Here is a 12,783-nt window from a genome sequence, read left to right as displayed (position 1 = left end):
GTCTCTATCTTTTGGTCACCATTTTTTTATGGTGTCTTCTTCATTTACATTCATTGCTCTAAAGATCTTTTTCTCTTACATATGGCACATAAAGATTATTGTGGGGAGGTGTATTACTAGCTATAGTGTATACGTTGCATGATGTCGTCATTAAGATCACAGGTTTTACATTCTTAGGAATTTACATTTAAAATGTGGTTTTGAATTTTTTTTTTTTTTTTTTTTTTTTTGCCATCCACCAAACTTCAGTGAATGGGAGATGCTAGGGAAAAATCAAAGTACCAGGGTTTCAAAACTAGTGTTGTTTTTGCTGCAAATTTTGATTGAATTGGACTTTTTTTGTATGGTGTCTTTTTTTCTTTTGCTATTGGCTAAGATTCTAATCTGAGTACAGAGCTTCACTATAGTTGATCATCAGTGGCTGTGGATGTTTTTGTAAACCTGTGCTGCAGGAGTGAGGGGTTGGGGTTGAGCTAGAGGGTACCAAAGATGGAAAGAGGTGAAGAGAAGACTTATGTGTTACTCCCTATTTCAAAGGGAATGTAGAGAAACCATATATATATGTTATATATATAAGTTTTTTTCTTTTTGAGCTGGAGGAAACTATAGTTATCAGGTAGCCCAGCCCCTCTTCTTTGCCTTAGCTTGTTCAGTGCCCCCACTTGGAACCTGACTGTACTGACATTTAATAGAGGCCTTCTTGGATGCCCCTGGGGGGACGTGGAGGGAGGTTAGGAACCTGGAACTTATATTCTTAAGGGGATCGTGTATGTCACAAAAGAAGCCATAAAGTTAGACGAGGTTGAGGTGGTTAGCCATGAAATGGAGGAAGTTTTACCACTATCTTTCTCCCTTTCCTGGGGGTTAGGAGGGTAGGATGTATAGTGGCAGAACTTAACAGCTGAATGCAATTGGAGGTATTATAGCTGCACATTTAGTGAGTGGGCATAAGTGGAAAAATCATATGAAGAAACACAAATGGGAATAGGCTGTGTTAACCGCGTAAAACTGCCTGAACTGGTTATTATTCATTCATGGATGGCGTGCCCCTTCATTTGGTCTAGTGCATATTTGTTGGCATGTGAAGATCCTTTACAAGATTGTTGACTTTGGAGAACTGATTTTCCCTATCAAGCTGTTTTCCTCAGTGTTTCAGACTTTGTGACATGTTGAAATGTCCTTCAGAAGATTAATTTGTCATTCCTTTATCTCTTATGCCTTATCTTTTATCCAACTGATAAACATATATTGATTAACAGTACATAGAAAGTTTTAAAGCTCTCAGGGGCAGCTACGATTAGTTCATGGTAATGGGGTAGCTTTTTAGAGATTTTGATTTCCAGTTTTAATTAAATGGTTGATTGTTTTCTTGATGTAAAGGTGAATTTATGCAGTAAAAAAATAGCCATGGTTATTTTGTGTAACCAGCAGTAAAGCGTTGTAGAATAGACATTTTCTTTAGGTTAAATTTTATGTTTGTAATTTTAACCTGTGTATTTATCAATGTAGTTTGATTGTTTTATGGCCACACATATTGTGGATCATAGAAATTCTTACCCTTTTCTAACGTTGACTTTAAAAATGTTTAAGTATTTTTTCAGTATAATTGGTAAGTGCTGGATTAGCTCGTATGCTCCCTCAGGGTAGGCATTATATTTTCTGCATTTTTTAAGTCTAGGATGAGGCATATAACATGGTCTCAGTAAATTCTGAAAGAGTGGGAGTAGGAAAAAAAGATACGTGCTTATCACCTTTTCTATTATCTCATAATTTAGTAATTATTGTCATACCTTTTGAGAAACATGTTTCTTAACAGTTTGAATATGTGTTTAAACTTTGTGAAAGACTGGCTTGTTTTAAATTTCAGCTGCTGCATTTTTTATCACCTATGAATATGTGAAGTGGTTTTTGCATACTGATTCATCTTCATATTTGACACCTATGAAACATATGTTGGCTGCCTCTGCTGGAGAAGTGGTAAGTAAGAAATACTTACAAATATATACCATGTGTATAAAATACTTCAGAAATGCAAGTCATGCATATGTTTTCAGTACATATTTTATTTTTTTAAATTATTTTTTAATTATGAAAGTCATAAATACCAACAAATGTAAATGGATTAAATATGACAGTTAAAAGATAGAGCCTGACAACTAAAAGAGCCTTAGATAGGACGGAAGCTATGTATATTTATAGAGATGGATCTAAAACATAATTATATGGGAAAAAGAAAAAGAGGTAGAAGAAGGTATCCAATGCGAATTGTGACAGCTTTGTATTGTGTCAGCACAACTGAGCTGAAACTGCTTTTCCCAGAATTTCCTTCTGAAGTAGTTTCAGTTTGGATCAGCCACAAGAGAAATCTGCATGTTCTTTGTAAGGTAGAAGCGAAGCAGCTGCTGGATTTATGCTCAGAAGGTTGGCACATGGTCAGGCACTGTTGCAGCTCACATGCCCTGTCACTGACTTTGCTGTATTACCGTGTTGGCATTTGGCTTCCAGCTCCTCCAGCTCCCGCTGGTTCTTCTCCATCAGCTTCCCCAAATTGTAGGTCAGATTTGTGGGCTCTGTGATGCCGGGCGCCAGCTTATACTTCAAGTTCTGTCACGGGCTGGTGAGAAATAAATGTGTGTTCTAGCCTGTCCTTGTTCCTCCCCCACTTCACATCCAGCTTTCCTTCCCTGTTGCCTGCCCATTGATTTCTTAGAAACAGCAGGAGCAACCATATCACTTTTTTTTTTTTTTTTTGAGACGGAGTTTTGCTCTTATTGCCCCGGCTGGAGTGTAGTAGCGCTATCTCGGCTCACCGCAACTTCCGCCTCCTAGTTCAAGTGATTCTCCTGCCTCAGCCTCCCAAGTAGCTGGGATTACAGGCATGAGCCACCACGCCTGGCCGCCTACCTGTTGATTTCTATCCAAACACTAGATGCAAAGGCAACAGCCTTACACAAACTGCTTAATTAGCGCCCATAATTGCTGCTCAGATCTCTATAATCCTTATCCTTATCACTAACAGTGATGAAACCTTAACTAATAGAGAAATACTAATTGAAAAAGAGTTTGTGGCATAATATTAGTATTAGGAAAAAATACTCTAGGCAAAAAACAGAGACCAGTGCATAATGATACAGGAGCAGTTATTTCAGGAGCTGTAACAAGCCTGAATCTGTACTGAATAACATAGTCTCAAAACATACAAAGCAAAAACTGGCAGAATTTTAAGGAGAAATGAACAAAACTATTGTCTTAGTTGGAGATAGTCACATCTCTGTCTCAGAGCATTAAGAACAGGTGGGCATAAATTTATTAAGGCCGTAAAAGATTTGAACAACACATGGCAAGATTGGCCTGTTGATATATGTAAAACTTTGCACCCAACAAGATCAACTTTTTTCAAGCATAATCAGAACTTTAATAAAAATATTAATAGCCCACAGGGCAAGTATTATTGAATACTGCAGAGACAGTGTCATTATAGATCATTTGTTGTGTCATTATAATGAAGTAAAATTGGAAACAATGACAAACTCATTCCTTTGTAAATAATTTGAGTTGAAGTAGAACACAATACTGTAAGTGGTAAGTATAAGTGATACTTCTGTTTTTATTTTTGAAGAGATGGGGGTCTCATGTTTTCCAGACTGGTCTCGAACTCCCAGCCTCATATAGTCCTCCTGACTCAGCCTCTCCAAAGTACTGGGATCACAGGCATGAACCATGTGCCTGGTCGAAAGTGACATTTTTAAACCGAAATCATAAACACGGTTATGTTTTTGTTTTTTTTTTTAAACACCTCGAAACTAATGCAGAAGAGAAATGTGTAATACAAATAAAAGTTTCTTCATAACCCTCATTAACTTACCTTGCTCCCTACCCTTTCTGCACAATACTGAGGGACAGCCTTGTCTGTTGCTTATTCGTGTTATTTTCAAATCACACAGCCTGGTAGTCATGCAGTCCTGTTAACCCCCCAGCCTTGTGATGGGCATAATAGAAATGGACAACACAATGAAGAAGAAGTCTTAGGTTTGTAAGCCTTTTAGCAAATCACATTTTTCTTTGTAATTAGACCAGTAATGGCATATGTTTACGTAGAATACTTGGGAAATGAATTAGCCTTTATAACATTTACATTAAAAAATTGTGTTATATTGTGAATTGTTTTTTGATGCACTTTTTTTCTTTAGAAAGTTTGAACGAGAATCTACAAACTGCTTAGTAAGCTAATATTCCTTGCTTAAGAATATAGTGAATTGGGGTTATGGAAAAAAGAGGTAAGAGAAAAGTAAAAATTAACATAAAGGAGATAATTTTTTTTAAACCAGTTTTCTTGAGACATAGTTGACATAGCATACAATTCACCCATTTAAAGTGTACAACTCAGTGGTTTACACCATAGTCACGGAGTTGTACAACCATTGCCAAACTCCATTTTAAAACATTCATCTCTCCCCTAAGGAAGCCCTTACCCATTGCAGTCACAATCCCCATTTCACCCCAACCCTCCCCACCCCTAGGCAACCACTTGTCTACTTTCTGTCTCTATGAATTTGCCTCATATGGACATTTCATATAAATGGAATCCTACAATATGTGGCCTTTTGTTACAGCCTTTTTTCAGCTAGTGTAGTGTTTTCCAGGTTCATCCGTGTGGTAGCATCTGTCATTACTTCATTTCTTTTTAAAATTGTTTTTGATGATTACGTTCTGGCATTGCAGTCTCATTACTTGTAGTTAGTTTGGAGTATATATAGTTATGTTTGTTGATACGTTGTTGAGAGCAAACAGCAAAAAAAGAACCTGGCCACTTCATTTCACATGGGGCTATCTTGCATGAAAGCTCGTTGGCCATGTTGAAGGGCAGGCTTTCTTCAGTTTATAAACTTCTGTCCAAGAAAATAGAGTGATATAATAGGTAGGGCAAATAGTAGCTATTAGATTTCTCATGTTAATCCTGTATCTTCTATTGGTAGAAAGTTCTGTTCTACAAATACTCTAATTCTAAAAAATTCTAATGCTCCTAATATTTGTAACTAATATTAAAAAAAATTGGAGCCTTGGAAAAAGGCTCAAAGTTTTTAAGATTTCCAAATATGATGTCATAACATTTGGCATGTGGACTGTTAGGCATGGGAGGTGGGGTAGGTGGACTTTAGATTAGGAAACAAGTATTCATGAGACTGGGGTTAAAACAGATAAGGACATTCTTATTGGATTGTGTCTCTTGGGGTTTCCTTGGTCCCTGAATTGGTAAGGCCAAAATATCAAACACCTGTTTATAGTTTTCATGGAGCTGGGCTCTTGGTAATTTGCCCATGTTGGCTTCAGACTCTTGGCCTCAAGGGATCCTCAGTAGCTGAGACGACAGGTGTGTGCCACCAGCTGTGACAATTCCTAGAGAATCTTAAGAGGACAATTGTGAATGTAGATTGAGGACTTTCCACATGAAGTACTTCTTGATGTTCACTCACACACATATTTACAAATGAATGAATGGTGCGATCTCACTGTCACTCAGGCTAGAGTGCAATGGTGTGATCATAGCTCCTGTAGCCTCTAACTTCTAGGCTCACGTGATCCTCTCACTTTAGCCTCCTGGGTAGCTGGGACTATGGCTACCTGGACATGGTGGTGTTGCAAATACCACCATGCTTGGCTAATTTTTTAAAACAATTTTGTAAAGATGGAGTCTCACTGTGTTGCCCAGATTACTCTTGAACACCTGTCCTCAAGCAGTTCTTCCACTGTGACCTTCCAAAACACTGTAATTCAGCCGTGAGCCACTGCACCCTGCCAATATTGACCTTCAGTGGACTTTAAATTCAGTTACGGTTTGGTATGCTGAGAAGTTTGCCAAATTTGTGAAGTTTGTGGATATATTGGTTCTGATGCTCTAATAATTTTTGAACTAAAAAAAAAAAAAAACTTCCTGAAGCCTTTCAGTTTTAGTTTTCTTAGTAAATGCTTATATACATATTACGCTTTTCTTGTTTTAGTAACCTGTTTCAGTCTCATAGAAGATAAACTTTTGATTTCCGATTCATGCAAGTATGGTTGCTAAGATTAAGATAAACCAACAGGTGAATTTAAGGAGATACATTTTCGTTTGTAAAATAAAAAGAAATAGGAATAGAAAACATTTATAGCTGTCAGTGATCACAAAGGTATAGTAACCTAGAGATAATAAGAAATACTTTAGTGCAGTCATTATTCTGTAACACATTTGCTTTGATATATGGTAATTATGTTACAGATTCCTTGGAAACAATAACATATTTTATTGGTATTGAATATAGCCACTGTTACTTTCTTGAAGCAACTATGAAGGAAACTTAGAAACAAAAGAACACTGCCAAAATAGTAACCATTCCCTGTAGCAACAGCTTGATTAAAACTTAATGATCAATCAATAAAACCATAATTACAACCTTCTACCTTATGTTTGCAATTTGGAATACAGTCAAATCAATCAAATAAGATTTAACATGTAACAATAGCAAGAAGGGTCCCACTTGTGCCATTTTTATTACGAAGATTGTTGTGCCAAATCTCTAAATCCCTACCTCAATAATTTTACAGCTCAGTTTTCATCACAGACAGAAAAAGCCCTTTGAGAAGTAGAATCTGTAATTAGATCTGGAGCAGGTTTACTTTAACACTATAGTTGCTACAACATTCTAGGGGTAGTGATTTTCTTTCTTAAAACATTTTAAGATTTGACTTTTGTTGTCTTGTATCCTACTTTTGTCTTTCTTCATATTGTCAGAAATGAAGAAACATTGAAATTTCTTTGCCCTTGAAAGCAGCAACTGTGAATGTAATGTGTGTGCACAGGTGACAAGTACACGTTCTCACACACTTAGATGCTGTTAGAGTGTCTTTTTCAAGTGTCCGTTACAGTCCTGTTCTCACTTGGGATTGAGAAAGCTAGGAAATAAATTATATCATGTTTTGAAAACGTTTTTCTGACAACCTCTAACAGCACTTCCCAAGAAGGCCCAATGAGCATCTACCCATACTTCACAATCAATTGCATAGGTAGCTAGTTACAAATGGAGATTTTTGGAGCTGACATCAGTGATCCTGTATTTTAAACACAATTTCTAGATGATTATGCAATTCACCAATATTTAAATCCCACTAATCTAGGCACATAAAACATCTGAACTTACACCCTGGTAGTAAATATTTTTACTGAATTGGCTTGGTAGTTCCCTATATCATATTTTAGTAGGTCACAACGCTGGATGTACCACTTGTAGATCAAACACTCTTTCTGTTCTCCTCAAAATGACATATTTTAGACCTAAAAAGGCTAGTTTGATAAACTGGTCATTTTTGAGGGTGACAGTGAACTCGGACATGTAGATTTAGATTTTACTGCAGTTAGAATGTGTTGAAACCTCACTGAGGTTTTCTCCAAGGCCCATGCTGTCATAGGGCCTTGCAGGTGAAGGCAACTTGTTTTACGGTTTAGCTCCTTTAACAACTAACAAGGCCGATGGACCCCCTTTGCACCACAGTCCATTCAAGGGTCTTGTTTGGTATCAGCATATGGGGCAAACATGTCGTTTTTATACAGCTTTCCCACTGGTTAAAGGATTGAACACATAGATGCTTGTGGTGGTTGTCACTCCAGAGCATGGTGCACATGTAACTTGAGTTTTCCCTAGTGGGAGCTTAAGCTATTTTGTTTATGTACTTAATATCATGTTTTAAAAATGAGTATGCAGGGTTCTTCATGATCTTCACTGGTGTTTTCTAAGAAGAATCACTGAGTATGATAATAGAAAAACTTAAAAAAATGTATTTTATCTTTTGAACTAATCATGCTTTTGAAATACTCAAAAATCAGTACAGATTAACTGTCACTTACAATTGGAATATTTTGCCATATCTGTGCACAGTTGTATAATTGAATCGTGGGGGGTGGATTGAGTAGAAGATAACATGGCTGCCCTGGGCCACAGTGAAGTGTAGCTGATGATGGTAATTGTTTGTATATAAAGATGAATGAAGGTAGAAGTGTATGACTATTACCAGGAAACACAGAAGCTGAAACAGAACTGTCAGATACCTGAGCGCACTTGAACAAGCACTTCTCTCGCTTTTTTTTTTTTTTGATGTGTCTAAGCACATCCGTGTATTATGGGACCTTTCACCCAGTTTTCCTGTTTACTTTTTCAGCATGTCTGGGAGTCTTCCTTCAGGACATTAAATACATAAGGCAGGCATACTTTTAAATTCCTTCTTAGCAACCCTAAACCGTAAGAATTAAACAAAAAAATTATCCCAACAGTATAAAAGATTAACTGTTTTCCAGACCCCTTTTCTTTTGTATTCTTTCCTCACTTGTGCATCTTTGATTCCTTTTTGTAATAGTTTACTTTTGTTCAACTCATCTTAGACTCCTTTACCACTTTTGTTGTCTTTGCTTAGTGATGTGGATTTAGATCTGAAGTCCCTAATATGTTCCAGGCATTGAGGATGAAATGACAGGATAAGATACTGCCTTTTAGAGGCTTGCTGCATAGAAATGGAGATGGATGTGTAAGTGCACTAAAGTGTTACAGGCATTTTATGAAAAGGAACTATAGATGGTCCCTGACTTACAATGATTCTACTTAAATGACTTTACGATGGTGCACAAGCAAGATGCATTCAGTAGAAACTGTATTTCAAGTTTTGCATTTTGATCTTTTCCCGGGCTAATGATAGGTGACAAGACGCTCTCTGGAAATGCTGGGCAGTGCACGCCCCAGTCAGCTGTGCCGGTTTAAGTATTCTGAGCAAGTTTCAGGAAGGTGAAGCTAAAGTAATGAGGCCTCATGGGTCAGGGGTATCGCATGCATTCTCAACTTGAAATGTTTTCAACTTAGGATGGGTTTATTGGGACATAACCCTGTCGTTAATTGGGGAGCATCTGTATAAGGTAGAATGAGAGGCTGAAGGGAAGGAGTGGTTGATTTTCTCTGGATTGGGGTAGGTGGGTGGGTGTTGATTCATAGAATAGCCAGCCTTTAAGCTGCATTGAATTCATTTAAAAAATGATGTATCTATTTAAAGTATACAACATGATATGGGATACATATAGATAGTAAAGTGGTTACCACAGTGAGTGAAGTAAGTTAACATATCCGTTGTTGCACATGATTACTTTTTTTTTTTTTTTTTTTTGGTGGCAGGGGCCCTTAAAATCTATTCATTTAGCAGGAATCCCAGTTACAGTACAGTTGTATTACCCTGCATTTAGAATAGGATGGTTTGTTAGGTAAGTGGTTGCCAGGGGGGGATGTTGGAGTTCTGAAAAGCTTTTGTTAGGTAGTTTTAAGTTCCAGAAGGTTGGAGCACAGTGTGACAGGGTCACCCTGAGGTGAAGCAGGGGCTGAGAGCTACAGGGCTTTGCCTGCTGTGGTAAGGAGTTGGGCTTTTATCTTTTGATCAGACTTGTAATTTTAAAGTCCTCTGGCAGCTATGTGGAGATAAGGAGACTATTAAAGAAATCCCCAGGGAGAACCATAGCCAGAGCAGAGGGATGCAGAGGGAGAGAGTGAATTCAAGAGATGTTCAAGAGGTAGAGCTGGCAGAAAGATGATCGTTCTTTCAGAAGCCCTTCCAGTGACATCCTTCAGTGCATTTTTCATCATGGATGCCTTTTAGTTTGTTGTGTCTATGTGTGTTGTGCACCTGCTTGAATTCTCCAGTGGAGTCTACTGAGCTAAGTTCAGTAAGCATGCCCCATCTTTGCAGTGGGCTCAGCGATCTGAGGCTGAGCTCACACGCAGAGAGGGGAAGATGAAAGAGAGAGAGGGTCAGGACACAGGAGGATCAGGGCTTGCCCTGGCTTGGCATATTATCTGTGTGTGGTGATGACCTTGCTTGTAGTTATTTATCTATAGTACAGGCATGAATGTGCTGAAGAGATTTCTCAGGGAAGCCTTTAGAAAGGAACTTCATACATCTGGCCCCCACCCCCCCAGTTTCTCCATGACTTCCTTTTCTAACATATTTCAGATTGTTTTCTGTTGTATGGATTTTCTTTTTCTAATATAGTATGCAGTGTTAGTTCAGATGGTACTGATTCATAATCTGGGAAAGTGTATTTTATTGATTATATTATTTAGTGAGTGGACAAAAGGGAAGGGAAGCTCTATGTTAGCTTTTTATTCAAAAGCTGCATCAGTTTATAGAACACAATTAAGTTGAACTGTATAGATACAATGTAATTTTCATATAGGATGATGAAGCTGAAGAAACCACTCTGAGCCACAGGAGTGTAACTTGGTCAGGTATTGTCACTATATTGTGAATGGAAAAACTGAATACTACTCTCAAAGGACCAAAATACCAAAGGAGGTTAGGATTAGCCACTTCGGAGTGAGCCTGTGCTCTGTCAGTGATAGACATTTACTTCCTAAAATATTACCTTGTTAAGATTAGGGTTCTTGAATTAAATGCCACTGTCACTTATTTGCTTTGGTTTGTGATTGTGTGCTTTTCAATATTAGAGTGCCTATTGTATATCTAACACTATTGATAGGTGCTAAGAGACACAGAATAAGAAATTTGATCCCTGTTTTTGAGGAGCATTTAGTAAGTTGGATCTGTCTATTAAATAACTAGAGAGTATTTGAGGATGTCTTAAGGGAGGCAGCATGGTATGGATCAGAGGCCGTCCAGTTACACAGATCAGGGTCAGATTTGTGACTTGTCCACGTATTTGCTGTGTGTCTGTAGGCCATTTACTTGCCTTAACTGAAATGCTGTTTTTTTTCAACTGGAAAAATAGGATTAATGCCATCCCAGTCACAGTTCTTACAAGGATGAATGATACGGCACTTAGAAAGTGTTCAGCCTAGCATCTCACACAACAAAATGTTGAATAAACATTGAGTCTAGCCTCATTTCACACGAGTTGCTGCATGTGGCCTATTTTTAGAATTTCCTAGTTTTGGGAGGAATATCAATTCAGAAGATGAAGAAATTCAAAGAAGTTTAGTGATGCGCTCCAGGTTTCCAAGCTATTATGTATAATAAAACACCATTGCAGAATGAGTAATTATATAAATTTTTCTCTGTATACTTCCAGGAGCACCTCTGTTTTCTTTTTCATGCAGTATTTAAAAGTCGGCAGAAGTAGCGATAAGTATATTTTGTGCCTTAAGGAGTCACAAAACTGGTTTCTTAAGAAAAGGTCAGGTTTCACAATTTGCTATTGTTTACTGTGATGGGCAAAATAATCCCCTCCCTCATAAACATGTCCTAGTCCCCAGATGTCTGAATGTTTCCTTACATGGGAAAGAGGTTTGGCAGATACCGTTAAGAATGTTGAGGTGGGAAGAATTTTCTGGATTATTCTGGTGGGCTCAGTGTAATCACCAGGGTCCTTAGGAGGAGGGAGTGGAGGTCACAGAGATCTGAAAATGCTGTACTGCTGGCCTGAAGATGGAACAAGGGACCACAAACCAAGGAGTGAGGGGAGCCCTAGAAAGCAGGAAGTCCACGTTCCCTTGGAGTTTCCAGGAGGAATGCTGCCTGACTGACACCTCTCCATCTTAGCTCAGGAAGACCCATTTTGGAATTCATACCTTCAGAATTGTAGATAATAAGCTTGTGTTTTATTCCACTAAATGTGTGGTGATTTGTTAGAGCAGCAATAGGAAGCAAATACAGTCACCATTGCTACCGCCTCTACTTTCAGATTTTTGTATTGATAGGAATCTATAAATCCATCCATGGGGTGTTTGTCACCTCCTGTGAAGTCATGGCTCATTGCTGTTATGGAAAAGTAAAACGAAAAAGCCATTATCTTTTGGGTTGCATAAAATTCTGTAAACAAATTTTAGACACAGGGCCTAAATGTTGATAGATGTTTTCATTGAGAAGACTTCTTGTGTAGTCTGGATTATCTGTGACAGCAGTCTTTTCAGGCGAGGGAAGACTACGATTGAACTTATTTGAGTGACTGGAAAGAGTCTTACAAGGGAGAAAGATTTGATGAACATGGGTCCCAATGTAAGTAGGTAAAATTTAAAATCTAAGGAGTGTGAGTTAGGATTTGTAAATTGAATTTGTCAACAGCTGTGATTCCATTTATCAGCAGAAGATGGCAGACTTGACCCACAAATGAACTGTTACAGAGGTTTTTGATTTTTAAATGATGGTATAGAAAGAGATGTTAAATATTCTTAATTGGAAACCTTTCTAAAGAGAATTTTGGGAGTTACAAAGAGAATATGGAAATGAAATACAGGTAAACAAATTGCATTTCAGAAATATTTATAGTTTCCTAGGGTCTCTCCCTGACCCCTCCACCTCCGCCCATCTTAGAAATTTGCCACATTGAGTTTGCTCTGTAAAGTCAAAAGTAGCTTTTGCTTTGAATATGATGAAACTTTGATTGGCTTTGTTCAGTGTATTGTTAAATTTCTGTTGAATTGGTTATAGAGTTGCCTGTTAAAACATGAAGCATTAGCTGAAATTAAACCTTGAAGCTTTAAATGCATTAGGTGTGTGTAAGTATGACATCTTTATTGAAAAATAATTCTGGAGATGATAATCGGAAGACTTGGGTTTCACCCATGCTTCCTGAGTTGAGTAGCTCTCTGACCTTCAGTGACTTCTATGATCTCAGATTGATTTATATATAAAATGCTGACATAATTAGCTTCTAATATCAAGAGGAATATTTGCAGGTAGTTGATGGAGTTTCTTGGAGAAAAGTCTTAAATAGAATTTTTTTTGTGTGAACTATGTTGAAATAGTTGTGAAGAAGATGTA

At 37.7% G+C, this 12,783-nt stretch overlaps 1 protein-coding gene across 1 annotated transcript in view; it reads left to right on the top strand.

Moving 5' to 3' along the window:
* Positions 1 to 12,783, top strand: part of LOC108294014 (S-adenosylmethionine mitochondrial carrier protein) — a 147,905-nt gene that overhangs the window by 116,150 nt on the left and 18,972 nt on the right. Inside the window, exon 4 of the mRNA XM_017515729.1 lies at positions 1,868 to 1,977. Within this exon, the coding sequence (XP_017371218.1) occupies positions 1,868 to 1,977 (110 nt within the window). The remainder of the gene's footprint in view (positions 1 to 1,867; positions 1,978 to 12,783) is intronic.

Source organism: Cebus imitator, unplaced genomic scaffold (assembly GCF_001604975.1).
Source record: "Cebus imitator isolate Cc_AM_T3 unplaced genomic scaffold, Cebus_imitator-1.0 Scaffold556, whole genome shotgun sequence".
NCBI lineage: Eukaryota > Metazoa > Chordata > Mammalia > Primates > Cebidae > Cebus > Cebus imitator.
This window is presented reverse-complemented; position numbering and strand designations above follow the sequence as displayed.